Consider the following 17,519-nt stretch of genomic DNA (forward strand, 5'->3'; position numbering starts at 1 on the left):
TATTATTTATACTACATACTTCTTTCTATAACAGAACTTATCTGCAGGTAGTTTAATCATATTTGAACAGATTCCTCCTTTCTTTGACAAAAGATATTGTTGATGAGAAATAAAAAGCTAGAAAGAATTATTTTACATAGTGAGATTTCAGACGGAAAGTGAGAATACACTAGTGCAGACGTAAATTTGGATCTACAACTAGATGTACTCAGGGATGCATAATTCTTTTTTTTTTTTTTTTTTTGTTGTAGTAAGAATCCCATTCAGAACATTGACTTTTAACAATTATAAAACATTGAACATACGTGTATAAAACATATAGAACATAGGTGTTCTTCAATACCAACTGAGAACAAAGACTGCAAAAAAGAGCTTTCAAATTAGCAAATGTTTCTACTATGGAGGAAAGACAGTATTTGACAGGAATGCAAAGTAACCAAAAATTGAATACCACTAGACTATTTGTATGGTCGTAGAAACCTGGAAACTTTCGATCGCAGTAGCTTTATAAATGATCTTGGAAACATTTCTTTTGACTCTTGTGCTGTGTACTTGAAATAGTTTTGAGGATGTGCCAGTACATCAAAGAGAGCTTTAATCAGTTTCTTGTCCTACAGAAGACAACATATCTATGTTAGATAAAAGCAAGGTTTTGGGTTTAGTGTCTACATACGTTTCAAAACTGAGGAACAATCAGGTCTGTTTTGCAAAACTTGAGCTGGGTAAAGCAGCGTAAGGAAACTGCTCCATGTTCCTGTGGAGTTTTTTAGAGGGATGAGTCTGCCTGCTGTGCTGGATGCTTTTTGCAGTGCTCCTGGCAGGTCCTGCCCTGGAAGGGCAGCACCAAATTAACCACAAACTGCAGATGTCAGGCATTGCAACTGCAAGCTGCCTCTGACTGTTCTTCCCACCTGTTCCATGCTGCTGTCCAGGCCATCCCTCCACAGATGGGAGACAAAGTTGGTCCTCAGTGATGCTGAGCTTTCTCTAAGGACCTTCTCCTGTACCTTGGGAAAGCCTTGATTCAGAGTCTCAGCTGTGCCTGGCACTGTGCACTGCAGCTGGGACCTGAGCAACCCAAAAGCTGGAGGGAGAGAACTGCTCTGGGCAGGGATGGCTAAGGGAGTCAGCTCTTCCTCAGCTCCTGTCCTTCCAAGCCCTACATTTACATGGCTCAATCTTGCCCTCTGACCAGCCTTTTTTTTTCAGTTTTAATTGGTTAGTTGTTACAGGTGTTGCTTTTATCTTTGGAAAACCATTTCTGATTGAGGCAAGATAGTGATTTAAGTAAATACATTGTTTAACGCACAGCAAATTTAATGAGTCATTTAAACATTTAAATGCCAGACTGAGGCTGAAGAATGCTCTTCAAACTAGAGGTCTTTCATTCTTGGCTGACTGATTTTTCAAACATACAATCTTACTAATCATATTAGCATATATTTAATTTAGTTCCTGCTTCCACAAAGGACATGTGAAGAGTCCAGCTCAGTTACTTGATTTTGGGCTGCTTCAAATACCAGCATAAACCTCACAAGACAGAGAATCAAATTTGGGGTCACCCTTGAGCTTTAAATATAATGACTCTATCAAGGTATCGAGAACTATTTTAGGAAAATGCTTAGGAAAAGGAAATCTTGGTTGGCCTCAAAGAAAGCAGGATTTTTTTACCTTTAGAATTTCTTGATGGTTTTCTGATGCATATAATCGGCCATCTCGAACTATGTCTTCTATTAGTTGTTGGTAATCCTCTGAAAAATAAAGATCAGCTAAGTGACTGTGACATCCTTTGGGAGGGCAATAGTCAGACATGAGCTAGGCCTCCTCTTGAAGACAGAGCTGAGAAATTTTATATCCAGTTAATTATTTAGCGTCTCTCTTAGTGTCTGCTGCATTCTAATTTAAGCACCTTAAAATTCTCTATTTCTTTATAACAGTGGTTTTGAATTATCCTTATAAATACTAACATAGTCGAAAAACTACTCCCTCCAGATAATAATGCTGCATTATCTCCACTCTAGAGAGGAAGAGACAGACACAAAATAACTTTTCAAACATTATTTATGTTATATGTATGTTATTTCAAAGTCTTTGAAACTATAATTAAATGAGGCACATAAAGTTTTTCATCATTCTTCTGTCCCTGCAAGCAGTGTCGGAGAGATTCTAAAGGAAAAATTTCTGTAATTCAGATATAACACAAAGATGAAAACCAATTCCATTCTCACCATCATAAGTCACATAGGGGACCTGAAATCCTTTGCCACTGTTTCCTTCATTTGACTTGAACTGAATCCAGAGTTTCCTCGATCTTGAGGTAAATGCAATAGGCCTCTCATACGTCTGACATGTTTCATATGTAGTAATTGAAGTAGGAGAAGCTAGAAAAAAAGTTAAACAATGTTCTTTATAAAATAATTTTTGCACCCTTCCTCATCTAGAGGTCAGACTTGTCAAACTGACAAGACCCTTCTCAGCTGACATATTCCTGAGAGCAGAAGCTTTTTGTGTTAGAATGGATATTGTCCTTATTTGCCTATAAAGAGAAGTAGGTTTTCCACAAAGATAATGGGAGTCCCTCAGCAATAAGGTTAAGCAGACGGTGAGGTGTAATTTTTGATGTTTATAAAATTAATCAATATTAATTTTTTTTTTACAACTCTAGCATTGTACCCCAGAGTACCCATTTGCTTGTCCCAGATAGGTAAGAACAAGTGAGCTGCATGCCAGGCAGACAGGGTAGCCAGCCCCTCACATGGCCAGTTTGGGGAGTTCATCTGACAGCAATAAACCACTTATAAATAAAAAACACAATAAAACCAGAATGTAATGTCTGGTGTGGTAATTCTCAATAAAAGACTGTCAAACCCTGCAGAATCAGTGACCCAGAGGACAGTTAACCTGGATGTGAGCAGGTGGTTGGTGCCAGCCAGCACAGCTTCACTAAAGGCAAATCATGCCTGAAGTGTACTTTACCCTGATGTGTCTGGCTTTGGTCACTGTTGTGTTGGGAGTCCAGGGCACATGGAAAATCCCTCAAACTGCTCTAGGGGGTCCGAGACCCTGGCTGGGACCCCAGGAAAGCATTGCCTTTGATCTTAGTCCATGGGAAAAACTCCCAACACTTAAGAGATGAATTAAAAGTAACAAAGATTTGAAGTAAATAGTAGTTTAGTTTGTCACAGGGTGAAAATTTGTAGTTTTGGGGTTTTAGTACGGAGATAGATGAGAGCAAGACTGAGGATTTTGGGCGGTGTCTCATCATCTTTTCCATTTTCTGCTGTGACGGTGGCACAAAGACATTGATAGAATGGGTTTGATGCAGAAATGGTGTATTTAAAATAGGTAGCGATTATGGGCACAAAACTGTAATTACAGTACATTTTAAGAGTTAATTGGACTAGAAGCCTTTAAAAGACCTTTGGATTCTCTGGCTGGCTCTTCTTTTCCAGCACGCTAAAGCTAGGTGTTAGCGACGTGTGGACCCTGAGATAAGAAACTGAATAAACATCTCTAAAGACCAAAAAGCTGCAAGTTCTGTTCATCTTTTAACCCTGGTACAGGACTTTGTGGGAGAAGACTCTTGACTCTCACATCTGGCGTCCCTGGGTGGGCACCCAACGGCCGAACTACCACCAGCAGACCACCAAGAGATGACTGAGAGACCATCAAAAGACCTTCAAAAGCAAAGTACTGGGACTCTCTCTCTGAAGCTCAAGCAAAACCAGGAAAACCTCCAGAGGTGCCAAACTCAGGAATCTGAGACAGAACGAGATGAGGACCTAGGCGCTGGGTAATTGTCTGCCGTGACCTGCTGGCCAGTGAATGGAAGGGGCTGGAATGGACGTGAGGGCAGCAGAGACCTATATAGATCAAGGTAAGCTGTCAGATACAGTAACATGGGGGGATCCCTTTCACAAACACAGACACTTTTTCTGCTCCGGAAAATTTAATTTCGGCCCATCCGATCACTGTTTCCAGACAGGAATTGGAGTCCTTGTTAATCTGGGTCCATAATTAATACCCTGATGTCAAGACCCAGGATTTGTTTAAGCCGTATTTATGGTAGGATGTAAATAGGCAGTCCCAGAGAATCCCAGAAAATTCTCAAATGCTGCAGGACACGATGTGGGGGGTCAGCTGCCCTTCCACCTTCTAGCGCTGAGCCAAGGTATGTGACCACTCCCACTGCACTGTTTAGGGAAGGTTTTATCCCGGCAGAAGCAGGGGGGACCACTCACCAAGGGGCTCAAACAGAATTAGAGCAATCCCCATCTCCAACTCCTGGGAAACTGAAATTACTTATACACGCTCCATATCAAGAAGAATGGGACATAGCATTCTATGAGGCTCGTCCCACTGTGCCTGCGCTGACGCCCCGGGAAGAGGGGCCGGGGAAGCGGGGGTCTAGCAGAACGGATCTCCCACCTCCACCTTCCTCCCCTCGCCAATCTCCACCTCAGAGGCAGTCCCAGACGCCTCAACCTATCCCGAGACACAACCCCTAAATCTACATCACTGGCGCCCCTCGACCCCCTCCATCCAGCAGGGCGGGTCCGGAGCCGCGGCTCGGGAGCTCTGTACCACCCTCTTCCCCCTGTGTCACAGAGGAGGCGGCGAAGCGGGAGCGGGGTGAGGGCGGCGGCTGAGCCCGAGGGGGCAGAGCCACGGCCGGGGCACAGCGGCAGCAGAGGCGGGGCTGGGACAGTCAGAGCAGGGAGAGGCAGCGAAGGCGGGGAGGTTCCAAGCCGCGCTCAGCGGGGCAGGGGTTGGGCTGAAGGAGGAGGAGGGGGACCGCGCCGTGCAGAGACCCAAGGGGCTCGCGGAAGACGCTGGTTTGGAGGCAGCAGATGCTGGCACGGGGCCAGGAGGGGCAGGAACGGGGCAAGAACAGGGCGGAGGTTTCCCTCTGGGCGCCTCCTTCTCACAGCAAGCGGCGCCTCACCCGTCCCCTCCCGTCAGCGCCGAAGCAGCGGCGGCGGCGCCGATTCCCAGTGTTCGCCTGAAGCAGCGAGCAGACTCAAAGCTGCTTTCAGGAACAACAACAGCCAGGGCGGGGGATTTTTTTCAAAAACACCAGGCGGTTTCAACCGCGACTATGGAAATTCCCATTCCATCCCACTCGGAGCTTCGATCCATAGGAACAGATTGATGTAGCGCCAGCGCCACCCAGTGACAGAACAGCACGATTGCAGCAGTTCTACCCTGCGATGTACGGAAAGTATTTCAATTCCGAACAATCGCCAAAGCAATTTAACACCGCACAACAAAGATTTTTGCCAACTCCTGAGGAACACGGAGCTCAAAATATTCCTGCTTCAGAACAGCAGCAGACATATACTGCCGATGAAAACATCATCAGAATCACAGCTTCACAAGGCATTCCTGTATCATCTCAAGCCTCATCTCATTTCTGGACCACAGCAACTGGTGCTACAGGTCCTCGCATGCCTGGTCCAAGGCTCAGGTTTCCAGAACAACCAGAGCAGAAACCTGGCTCCTCAGGTCATCCACAGTCCTTTCCATTTTTGAAAGACTTTATGAGGCAATTTTACCTTCAGTTAAAAGAGTGCGCTTTGGAATTTTACCCACATCTGGCAGCACACTTCCCTCAGTTATCCCTTTCACGACAAGGTGGCCTCTCCCTTCCCACATCCCTGTACATACTCCCTACATGTGTCTATGCCGAGGTTACCTGCTGGGTCCACGGCGATTTCAGCCATGGTTTCCCCTGGGTGTGCTCCAGATGAACTGCACCTCCCCACGCCTCAAACAGGAGGGGGAGGGGTGCCTGGGATGTAAGTAACCCTCGGGTCAGAAGGGGCTGCATCATGGCAAAACGCACAGCAATTGACTCCACTTTATAGACATATTCCTACAGGTTCATCCAGTTTAACAGACTGGGCAGATATTAGGAAGAAAGCATTAAAGGAGAAAGATTTTGAAATAGCATTGGCAGTAGCTTGTGGCCCACAGAATGTACATCCTAGACGGGAACGTTTAGACTATGAAGTGATAAAAGACCTCATAAAAGCAGTGAAAGACAATGGTTTAGGATCTCCATATTTTAAACAGCTTTTGAAAGGTACATTTAATATTTACGATTTAACACCATATGACTGCAGAGCCATTGCTTCAATGATTCTTAAAGATTCACAACGCCTCACATGGGAAGCGAAATGGAGAAGAGCTCTTGGAGAACTGAGGAACAGGTATCAAGGAGGGCCACATGCAGCTTTCACCGTACCTCAGTTGGCAGGAGACCCACCTTACGACAGACCTGAAGATCAAGCTGAACATCTGCCTCAAGATGTGCTTGCAGATATCAAAAAAGCAGCACGAAAAGCAATTTTGCAAATTCCACCAGCTGGAACTCCTGAAGGCATTTATACAAAGATCAAGCAAGGTCTTTCTGAACCTTTTACTTCATTCCTTGATCGTCTCACACAAGCAGTGGACAGGCAAGTGAGTGACGAAGCAGCAAAGCCACATCTGCTTCGGGGCCTTGCATTTGCAAACGCCAATGCAGAATGCAAACGCATCATCAGTGCCGTGCCTGGCCAACCCACTGTGACTGAGATGGTGGAGACATGCAGTATGGTGGGCACACCTCAGCATGTTGCAACAATTCAAGCAAGCACTTGGGGAGAACAAGTTGAAAGAATCCTCAAAGCCCAGTATGAAAATTTTTTAAAAACTCTCGCAGCACTGCAACCAGCACTCCAACAAATCAACTCTACAGAAGTGATGGCAACAAAATCTGTAGGAGGACCATGCTACAAATGTAAATATGGGCATGTCAAGAAAAATGGCCCAGAACTTGAAAAAACCATGAAATCACCAGGCCTTTGTCCAAGATGTCGAAGAGGAAAACATCATGTGAGTCAATGTTATTCCAAAATGGATGTGGACGGAAGACCTCTACCTCTTCTGGAAAACTAGAACAAGAGCACGAATCGTCAACACGCGATGACACAAGTAATGGAGAGGACTCAAAACCAGATTCCACAGGGGGTGCAACCATCAGGGAGCATCAGACTCCCTTATTAACAGGACCATCTGCAGGATCCCCAGCAATCCAGAATTACTGCCCCCAGGATCGCAATGTGACTTGGCAACTTCCAAAATAATATGCTTCATGGATGAGAATCATGCAGTGATACCCACAGGGGTCACTGGAGAATCATGGAAAAGGCAAGATTTTTTAATTATAGGTAAAGAAAGAAGCAGTATTTCAGAGCTCATTATTTATCCATCAATCATTTCAACAGATTGCAAAGAAGACCTAACAGTTTTAGCTCAACCTCTACGTCCTCCATTGACCCTTCCTGAAAATACTTTAATAGCCAAAGCCATTGCTTTGCCATCTCATGCAACAGAACAAGTTATGCCAGTGCTGGATCAGCAGATTTCTCCTTGTAGTGAACATGTTGAAATTCATGCCACACGGGTGAAACAAACAGGTTGGGATCGACCCATCATTGTCTGCTATTTGAGCTGTGGTGAGGAGATGATCTCAATCAGAGGCATTGGGGGAAATTCCCTGTGTCTGCAGAGTGAGAACGCAATTATTGCCTCAGGGCCAGGAGGAAAGACAGCAGTCATTCGTCCTTTCATTGTGCAGAAACCCACCACAGTGTGGGGAAGAGACATTCTATCACAATGGGGAATGAAAATAGAAGTGGATTTTTAATTGGAGTAATTTACTATATTTGGGTCTGAGTTATGTTTTAGTATTCAGAAAATATTAAGAGTAATTTCTGTATGGTTTAAGTTTAGACCCTGTTAAGTGTAAATTAAATCTGAGATTAAGATTTATAAAGTTTAAGTGATAATAGATTTATATCTTAATTATTTTATTTCATTTTAGGTTTTAAATTATCCTAAGCTTTGTTAAATTATGCTTATCTAATTTGCAAATTTTAGTTGTTTTTTTCTTAGAAATAGGATGACTTCAACTGAGACAGCTGTGATGAAACACTGAAAAGCTTGTCTGTGGATGGAAGAAGATATAATTTTTACATCATGATTGTTATTGGTTGTAAGCTATTTTAGCATTTTTTTTGTGTTTTATCTTAAGGTCATAAATACCTAATAGTTTAGGAGAGATGTTGTCTCAACTTCTTAAGATGACTATAGTGCTGATATATTGATTAGATGATGTGAATTTGTTAATTTTCTGTATTTATGGTTAACTTCTTATATGCTTTAACATCTTTTCTAATTATCCAAAAGACACCTGTCACTTCAAGATCCTTCCGTTTGTTTTTCAGTTGCTTAAGCATGATTATTGTTAAGAGCTTTGTTTTAAAAATGTATTAAGGGACATCACTCTAGTATAAAGCCAGGGTCCTGGCCATGCCTTGACTTTAACTGATGCGATGTTTTTGCCAACAGGCCCTGATGTTTTCTGCACCAAAAACTAGATATGAGTCACTTTGACTTGACAATGTGAATTATAACAGCTGGACCGACTTTTGGAGTGAACCTGAGAACCTTGCCCAGGAAAGGATATCGCAGGTCCTCACTGAAAAGGGGGTTTTCAGCTATTGCAGATTCTGGGACAATGGTACAGTATTTTAGTAATTAACCATCATTCAGCTTCACATGTGTTGTTATTAACAGTCATTAATTATGCTTATAATTTGAAATATTCTTAGTTGTTATATGTCTGAATTTTTTCCTAATTGTCTTCAGTTTTTAACAAGAGTTATGCATTTTTCCATCAAGGTACACTTTCTCTATTAACCTGTGGCAAGGAGCTTGCTTGTGTTCCTGCAGATACAGAACGCAGGTGAATTCCAGCAAAGGACTTAAGATCATATCAGGCGCAGGAACTCTGACAACTCTGAGAACAGAGAAGCAAGCACGCAAATGTGAACTGCACAGAGACTGTAACTGATGGCAGACATCTCTTGTCCCACGTGCAAGAACTGTGAACCTTGGGTTTCTTTTTCTTTTCTGCAAGAAAATGTGGTGCTTTGTTACATTTCAGAGATCCCCATGGGAAATAAGGCCATTAAACACGAAGTCCGATCAAGCAGTAGACTTGTGCCTTGTTATCTTACCGATTGCCTTAAGCAATGCGGCAGTTTTGCCCGTGAGTCAACCAAGGGAAAACGTTTGGGAAACTCTGGCCAATGCATCAGGCTTGGACACCATCTGTTTGACTCATTTAAGGCTAAAAAAGCCATTCTCAACATGTTTAGTAGGTTTGCCAGTGGATAAATGGCCAATTCCAGACAGCATCCCTCCAAAACTTTCGCAGTTTATTTTGAACCCAGTGGATAAAATGGGGTGTCTGGACCAAATTTCTCCCTGAGGCTCCTTACAAACCTCAGGAACTGGAAATCTTTGGTTCAGTGGAAATGGAATTTTGTACATTTGGGATTTCTGGGTCGAAACAGAGTGAGAACAAAATGATAGTTGTTACTCCAAATCATATAATTTATAAAAATTCAACATCTTGCTGTAATTACGCAAAGATGACGGTCATACTATCCAACCAGGTTCCATTGCAATTGCCATGAGGGATCTTTTTCATTTGTGGGGACAGACTTTGGCCTGCCATCCCTGCAAATGTCAAAGGCAGTCCATGCAGTATTGGGAGACTTTCTTTGCTAATGCCCAACATGACATTGATAAAAGAACAAAAACGTAGAGGAAAAAGATCTGTCACTTAATATAGTCCCAACTGTGATGATAATGTTAGTACATGGAAAAAAGGCCAGAGATTTATAACAGCTCTGCTTTTGCCACAGGCAGCAGCAGGAGTGGCCTTGAAACAACTGGCTCAAATGGGCTGTTGGTTGAGTAAGCATGGAGTGATTTGTTAACTGATGTTAAGTGTGAGACGAGCGACGCTTCAAAACAGAGCCGCAATTGACTATCTGTTATTAGTGCATGGACATGGATGTGAAGAATTTGAGGTAATGTACTGTATGAATTTATCGGCTCATTCAAAGTCTAGTCATGACAGTATAAGGCAATTGAAGGATGGAATGAACAAGCTTGGGGAAGAAACTGGATCTTGGATGGATGGTGTGTTCAATTTATTTGACCTTTTACCAATGTGGAAGGGAATTTTAAGAACAGCTATATGTGTATTAATTGGTATTGTAGTTCTTTTAATATTTATGCCGTGTCTTTGGTGCATTTGACAACCCATAGACAAAACTGTCAAAGAAGTGGTTTTGGTACAAACAGGAGGGGGAGATGTTGGAGTCCAGGGCACATGGAAAATCCCTCAAACTGCTCTAGGGGGTCCGAGACCCTGGCTGGGACCCCAGGAAAGCATTGCCTTTGACCTTAGTCCATGGGAGAAATGCCCAACACTTAAGAGATGAATTAAAAGCAACAAAGATTTGAAGTAAATAGTAGTTTAGTTTGTCACAGGGTGAAAATTTGTAGTTTTGGGGTTTTAGTACGGAGATAGATGAGAGCAAGACTGAGGATTTTGGGCGGTGTCTCATCTTCTTCTCCATTTTCTGCTGTGACGGTGGCACAAAGACATTGGTAGAATGGGTTTGATGTAGAAATTGCGTGTTTAGAACAGGTAGCGATTATTGGCCCCAAACTGTAATTATAGTACGTTTTAAGAGTTAATTGGACTAGAAGCCTTTAAAAGACCTTGGAATTCTCTGGCTGGCTCTTCTTGCCAGCTGTGTCTTCCAGCACGCTAAGCTAGGTGGTAGCGACGTGCGGACCTTGAGATAAGAAACTGAATAAACATCTCTAAAGACCAAAAAGCTGCAAGTTCTGTTCATCTTTTAACCCTGGTACCGGACTTCGTGTGGGAGAAAACTCTCGACTCTCACACTGTTGGAACCACAGTTTGGGGTCAGAAAGAAAACTGATGTGTTTTTTAAACAGTAAGTGCTTTGCTTTTAAAAAAGCTCATCTGTGTAGGTACAATCTCCTTCCATCTACAGTGACCAGGGGTCTTCCTTCTCATATACAGACATGTCAGTACACGCCCTCAGGGATAAAAAGTTGTGAAATTTTTTTTAGCAAATAAAAGACACCATTTTTGTGAGTAAATACACTCTTTTGAACAAAAGCTCCATACGAACAATTGCCTTTCAGCTTTGGTGCTTCTTGATTTAGCAACAAATCACCAGAAGGATGCCCATATCCTCCATGCAAAGGGGGAGTGCATTTCATTGGGATCTTAACTTCAGAAGTTGTTGAATCAACTTCATAATCAAAGACACAATGCATCCCCTCCACTCCACAGAAAAGTGGGATAACTTTGGATTTCTTGAGGGTGTCAGTTGTAGCAACACACTGCCCAGATTTAGCAATAACTGCAGAATATATATATTTACAAAGGACAAGTGAGAGCACAATTTATACAGATTGCAGAGATAGTTCTCCAGATATCATTTATCATTGTTGACTTCTAGAATGGCAGTGATTTATCCCATGTGGTAACCGAGTCAGACAGAAGCCCATTAACTGCTTTGTGATTCAGACAATAAACCTGAATAATTAATATCACTCTACTGTTATTGGTAGTGTTCTAACTTGCTGTGCTACTTCATTCAAGAAACCTTTTAGAAACACTGGCTACACTGAAGACAGGCATCCCTTCAATATGAACTATTCACCCCACTAGTTTGCAGGAAATATATCCCATGTCTGGCAACTTACCACTTTTTCTCATTACTAAAACATCGCCACATTCATCTTCAATTGGGAGAAATATCTCAGGTACTACGATGAGTATTCTTCTCTTTGGGGGTGGATTTATATTCCAAATGCATTCCACGTTAGCTGGGTAGTCTCCAGGATAGTTGGGTGATTCAATGTAGCCAGTGTAGTCCCCCAGCTCTCCTCCACAGTGCTGGTCTGGGGAGAAACATAAATTAGCATTTGTGTTAGCTGATAAATTAATCTGAGGTGTTCTTCTAGATCTGTCATGAGCAAGTTTAAACTCCTCCTTGTGGCTTTAGAAATGTGCACATTCTCCAGCTTTAAAGGAATATTTGATACGCAAGGTTGCTCCAGTTGAGTGCAAAGCCTTAATCTCTGGTGCATGAACTGATTCAGTGCTTCATCCAGGCTGCTTTAACTTTGCTTGAGAAACACAGGTAAATAAACACGTGGTTACCATGGATACTGTGCTGACAATGCAGAAGATACTCCCTTTAACTTACTTGTTTTTTAACTGGGTTTAGCTGAATGAGAGTGCTGCTCCCAACAGTCAGCCTTGCTTAATAACAGATCTGCCTTGCTGCAACTTAGATTAAACCAGTTAATAAAGAAACTCCATTGATGAGTCAGTTTTTCTTTCTGACTTTTCAAAAATCCTATTGAATTTGGCACAAGTTAATTAAGCTTGATCTCCCCTACTCATCCACATAACATTAGATATATATGTTTAAATATTTTGCTTAATCCAACCCCCAAATATTATGTAAGGTCAGAAACTGGCTTGAAAATGAAGAGGATCTAAGACAACAGAGTAACAAGGATGGTGTTATTTTACAGGAAAATCATCAAACTTCTTCAAATTCCATACAAATATATAGTTTACTCAAATGACATTAGAAATTATGAAGGGCTTATAAGACATATGGCACATAATCAGACAAAAACTTAGAGGAGATCTGCACATAGTAGTAAGATGACACTGCTTAATTATTACAGAAACATTCTCTTAAATTAGCATGGTAGAGATAAAAAAAAAAAAAAAAAAAGCTTGCCTAAAATAATCAGTCATTCAGAAAGGATCAGCTAAAACTGCACTGAAATCCTTGGGGATATTTAAAAGGTAATTAAGATAAGAGGCCAAGTACTGGAAAAAAGCCCCTAAGAAGATCTCACTATCATAAGCGATTACCTGGCAGTTGCAGCATGCATGACCGTATCTCCTAATATTTTACAATTATTCTAAAATGGCAGTTACTCTGACAGAAGATATTTTGCTCTACAGAGACACTGAGAAATACGCATCACTGATGCCCAACTTACAGGATCAGGGAAACAAAAAGCTCTGTAGTTTTAACTTGTAGCTGGTACTCTCTGAAATCATATTACAGCTAAAACACTCATATGCCTCAAGGGGCACTTTCCCAACTTTTTTTTCCTCATTGTTTCCCCAACTTTTACTGTTCCCTCTGGCAGTAGATATTTGCTAACTAGGAAATACAAAACTGAAGTCCAGCCTGACAGACGGAACCTTCGAGCTGCAGTTCAGATCCAAAGACACGCTCTGTGTCACTGCTATAAATGTGACTTACTTTTGCAATGTGTGACATTGGTGGAGCCATCAAAATCTGTACTGGTGTTGCCAGGGCAGGTGATGCAGTAGTTTTGACCAAACTCAGGCTGGTATGTTCCCACAGGGCACCGGATACATCTGTGCGTTGTGGAGTTGTAGTAGTGTCCAGGAGAACAGTGAACTGCAAGGTATGAGGTGTATTATTTTCAAAACCTAGCAACCTCCAGTGCAGAGAGCTTCCCTCTGCCTGCAACATACTTATTAGGCCATAAAAGGCAGAAAAGATACCAGCTCCCTGTATTTCCCAGTAAAAATGATTTTCCAACTAAAACCCCGTGACTAGAGCAACCCTGATGAAGTAGAAATGCATGATACGTAACTCTCACTGTATTTAATATATTTTTAATAAATGGAAGTGGATGGAAATCCACCTCAACAAGAAAAATTACTTTCATAGTAGCAGGAGAGAGATTTCCAGTAGTGTCTGTTTGCCAGGGCCGGCATGTCATTCCAGTAACTAAAACAAAATGAATTTGGGCAGATTCCTTCTTCAGCATTGGCACTGGAAGCTGACATTATGGAATACAGAACACATTGCATGCTTACAGTTTCTGCCTAGTCCATGAGTAATCAATCCTTAACTTTGTATAACTTTGGTAGTGTTTAGTTTTTTTGACATAGTAAATAAAAATATAAAGGACATGAAAGCTAAAGCATTGTCTAATCCAAGTTTGTGTTATTTATTGCCACACAGTGGGGCTGATTCCCTTACCAGTAGCAGTGCTGACCCCGTACCTGCCTGTGGTAAATTCCAAAGAAAACCATAAATCCTGTTCAGTCTGCACAACCTTGGGAGACCATTCCCAGTTTACTGATTTCTTAACCATTTCATTTAATCACACACCCATGAAGCGACAATATTTGTTTTGGAGCCTTCAAGAGCCTCTTGGCACTGATGATAATAAACCAAAAGGTCAAGAAGTAGGAAGATGAATTGTGAAAGAATGTTGAATTCACCTTTGGTTTCACAGTCTTGAAAGGAAACGGCACCTTCGTATTTGGTCACAAGCCCACCGCCACAGGGAAAGCAGAGGGTCCTTCCTGGCTCAGGCTGATATGTACCAAGAGGACAGACTGTACAAGGTTTGAAACCATCTGAAGAGTAGTGCCCAGGAGAACACTGCCCTAGAAATTGAAAATTATCATCTGTATTAGTGTGTTGACTTTTCTAGATGAAGTCTAAGACCCACTAGTAGTCAGCAAGGCTTTCTTTCACTTAAACATGTGACATCAAGACAGCTGCAGATCAAATTCTAATCTTATCTGCAAATTTTGTATTGCCCCTGTATCTTCTTCCTAAAACCACCACCAGCAAATAGGACCAGTTTCATAACGTGCTTTTTGGGATTCTGTTTGGATTTTTTTTTTTTTTTTTAAGAAAGGATCTATTAAGATTTCAGTAAAATACTTTGTATTTTCACCAAGTCTTTCATCTCAGTATTTCAAAGCACTTTATAGGAAGAAATGGAACTGCACCATGCCTATGAAGCAAGTTTTTGTATCTCCATTTTAGAGATGTGGACAGTGGATTGTGGGCTGTACCTGATGGGACAGTACTAGTCCAGCAGGTATTATCATCATTATCATTTAGTTTATAAATCATGAAGTTGAATCAGAGATGCTACATCACCAAAAGTTACAGTGGATTCAAGCAACGCTGAAAATTGCAGTCATTAGTTCTGAGTCTGGGCTACAGATCCCTGCAGGGTAACTATCTCACATTTATAACTGCTGCTAATTAGAGCGGGTAAGCTGCATCTCATGCAAAACACGAAATGAGCAAGTTCATTATTAGACTCACCACTACCAGTCCAAAGTAATCCATCCCTTTGGCTCACAGTATATGCATGAGTCCTTACAAGCCAAGGTACTTCCACACCTGACTTGAAGCACAAAGTGCTTTGCTTGGCTTGCTTATTTCCGTACCATGACTCACATTGCTGTAGCAGATCCCGTCACCTTGTCAGCAATGGGAGTGGATGGCCCCAGCCAAACCATCCGTTGCTTGTACGTGCACAGAGATTTCTTCTGTTACCTTTACAAGACAGAACTGTGGCAGGCTCTCCCCTCTCCCAGCCTCCTTGCCTCACAAGGGTGTGCGCAGCAACAACTAAAGCTTTTATAACCAAGTTCAACTTGCCTCCACATTCTGACACGTTCCGGGCGCCCGCTACTCCCTGGCCATCGTTACTGGGGCAGGGCTCACAGGTGAGCTGGCCTTCTGTGTCCTGGTACGTTCCTGGCGAGCACGGAACGCACTGATTGTGCTCTCCGCTATAAAAGGTGCCCATGCTGCAGGTAACTGAGGAAACAAAAGGGGAGCCCACGTAAGGATGTTCACTCTGATCACGTTATTTGCCCTAATATCGAACGTCTAGAGAAGGCGGATGTCTTTGGCCCCAGGGTTATGACAGCGCATGTGTTAGTCCAGGATCCTCGCCTGATGTAAACAAACCCACCTCCACTGTGGTTTAGATCAATTTATATCAGGGCGAGGTCCTGCTTCTACTGCTTAAACTATTAAATGGCTCTGTAATGCACTCAGGTGTTTATCGTGCATATGTTGTTAATAAAGCTGGGTGCAGCCTTAAAACAGTATCTTGCAGTTTATTAAAGCAGTGCTGCATAAAGTGTGGGAATTGTGAGCTTTTAGTTTATACCAGGTGCGGTTACAAGTTGGTTTTATGGCAGATGACTCCCAACAGTCTGTCCCCTGAGATCAGTTCTAGAGTTTTCTCCATGGGCACTGTGTCCCATGTAATAATTTCTGTCTCTTGCCACTCAAACACCCCAACTGTACAGCATCTTAAATACAGGTATACATGTGTTTTCTCACTTCAGCAGGGCACGTAGCTCCATTACACATTTTTCTCTGCTGGACAGGGGTGGTTAAAATATCTGAGTTTCTAGATACTGATAGCAACAGCCTTTCTAATACACTTTCTAAATCACTGTTCCCATATGGTGACAACTACCTCTGAACCCACCCACTGGAAGCACCTACCAGATGTGACTTCTTTTGGCTTGGAAATCACTTGGTACCTCAAAAGCTGGAAAAATAGGTATTCCAATTTTGAAAAGATTAAGTAAGTAATTAGAAAGCTGGCAGAGCTGAGAACTGCCATTAATAAATTTGCACTAGCACACTGTCCCCAGCAAAGCACTAGAGCCTGATAACATGGGAAAAGGCTTAAAGAAATTAGGTATTTTACATAAAACAGATTTCTATAATTTTTTTCACTGGACATCTTGAGCATTAAATATAACATATCCATGGACCATGGATTATTTGATGGTGAGGAGAGTAACACTGGTGATATAAAAGTAAATATATAGCAACTAAGCAAACATAATATTATTGTTTTACTGAATTGTAAATATATTTTGATAGGATGGGAGCAACTGGGAACTAACTGCTAACATTGTCTTGCGGCAGGTTTTGATACCTACCACCTAATAGCACGGGAATGTATCCATATTTATACTTTTGTTTTCCCACAACCCTTCTGACTCTTACGAACCATCCATAGCCCATGCACATATGCTGAGTAATACTGATCATTAAATTCTAAATCATTAGCTCAGAGACTTCCTCCCTGGTTCACCATGGAAAAGGTAATTTTAGACTGCTTGTTTTGGGGGATATAACTGAATATTGGAGCTGTTTGGACTTACCACATTTTCCATCCTGCAGTACTTGCCCTGTACTGCACGCTTCATGCCCTTCAGTAGCTTTAGCTGGCTTCTGAGCCACTTCATATTCTGTCCCAGAAAACTGAATGTAAAATTGCTGTTTATTAATAGATTTCCTCAATGTTTTGATTGCAGTTTGCAGCTTCTGCTCCATCCTTTTCCGAACACAGTCAATGTTACAGGTGTCTAGATGGGAAATGATAACAAAACTAGAAGCAATTGAGATTCATGTTTCAAAGAGGTGCTTAACAAAAAGCTTAGCCTGCATTGCACTATGACACCTCTGTTTCTTTCACTTGAAATTGAAGCAGCAGCTCACTGTATTCAAGGCCAGGCCTTTCAAAGGCACAGGACAGTATCCTGAGGTCCAAGGAACAGTTCCATGGCCTGGAAGTGCACGCTGAGTGCTGCAGAAAGCATCAATCCCAGTGTGCTCTCCTTTCAGGTGTGTGCTCAGTCTGCCACCATTAATGCTCCTGAATTTCCTCTGCCCACGCTTTTCTCAGTTGATTGGTAACTCCTGCCACTTCCCTGACCGAAA

General features: G+C 42.2%; 1 protein-coding gene across 2 annotated transcripts in view; it reads right to left on the reverse strand.

Moving 5' to 3' along the window:
* Positions 1-244: 244 nt before the first annotated feature.
* Positions 245-17,519, reverse strand: part of SCUBE1 (signal peptide, CUB domain and EGF like domain containing 1) — a 190,369-nt gene continuing 173,094 nt past the window's right edge. The window contains exons 16-23 of one of the 2 annotated variants that reach the window (XM_040062022.1): positions 16,961-17,164; positions 15,426-15,587; positions 14,243-14,410; positions 13,245-13,406; positions 11,653-11,850; positions 2,229-2,381; positions 1,672-1,751; positions 245-611 (exon numbers count right to left, since the gene is read on the reverse strand). In XM_040062022.1, the coding sequence (XP_039917956.1) occupies positions 459-611; positions 1,672-1,751; positions 2,229-2,381; positions 11,653-11,850; positions 13,245-13,406; positions 14,243-14,410; positions 15,426-15,587; positions 16,961-17,164 (1,280 nt within the window). In that variant the 3' untranslated portion in view covers positions 245-458. The remainder of the gene's footprint in view (positions 612-1,671; positions 1,752-2,228; positions 2,382-11,652; positions 11,851-13,244; positions 13,407-14,242; positions 14,411-15,425; positions 15,588-16,960; positions 17,165-17,519) is intronic. The other variant, XM_040062023.2, reaches the window with a different exon arrangement.

This window comes from Hirundo rustica, chromosome 4 (assembly GCF_015227805.2).
Source record: "Hirundo rustica isolate bHirRus1 chromosome 4, bHirRus1.pri.v3, whole genome shotgun sequence".
Taxonomy (NCBI): Eukaryota; Metazoa; Chordata; class Aves; order Passeriformes; family Hirundinidae; genus Hirundo; species Hirundo rustica.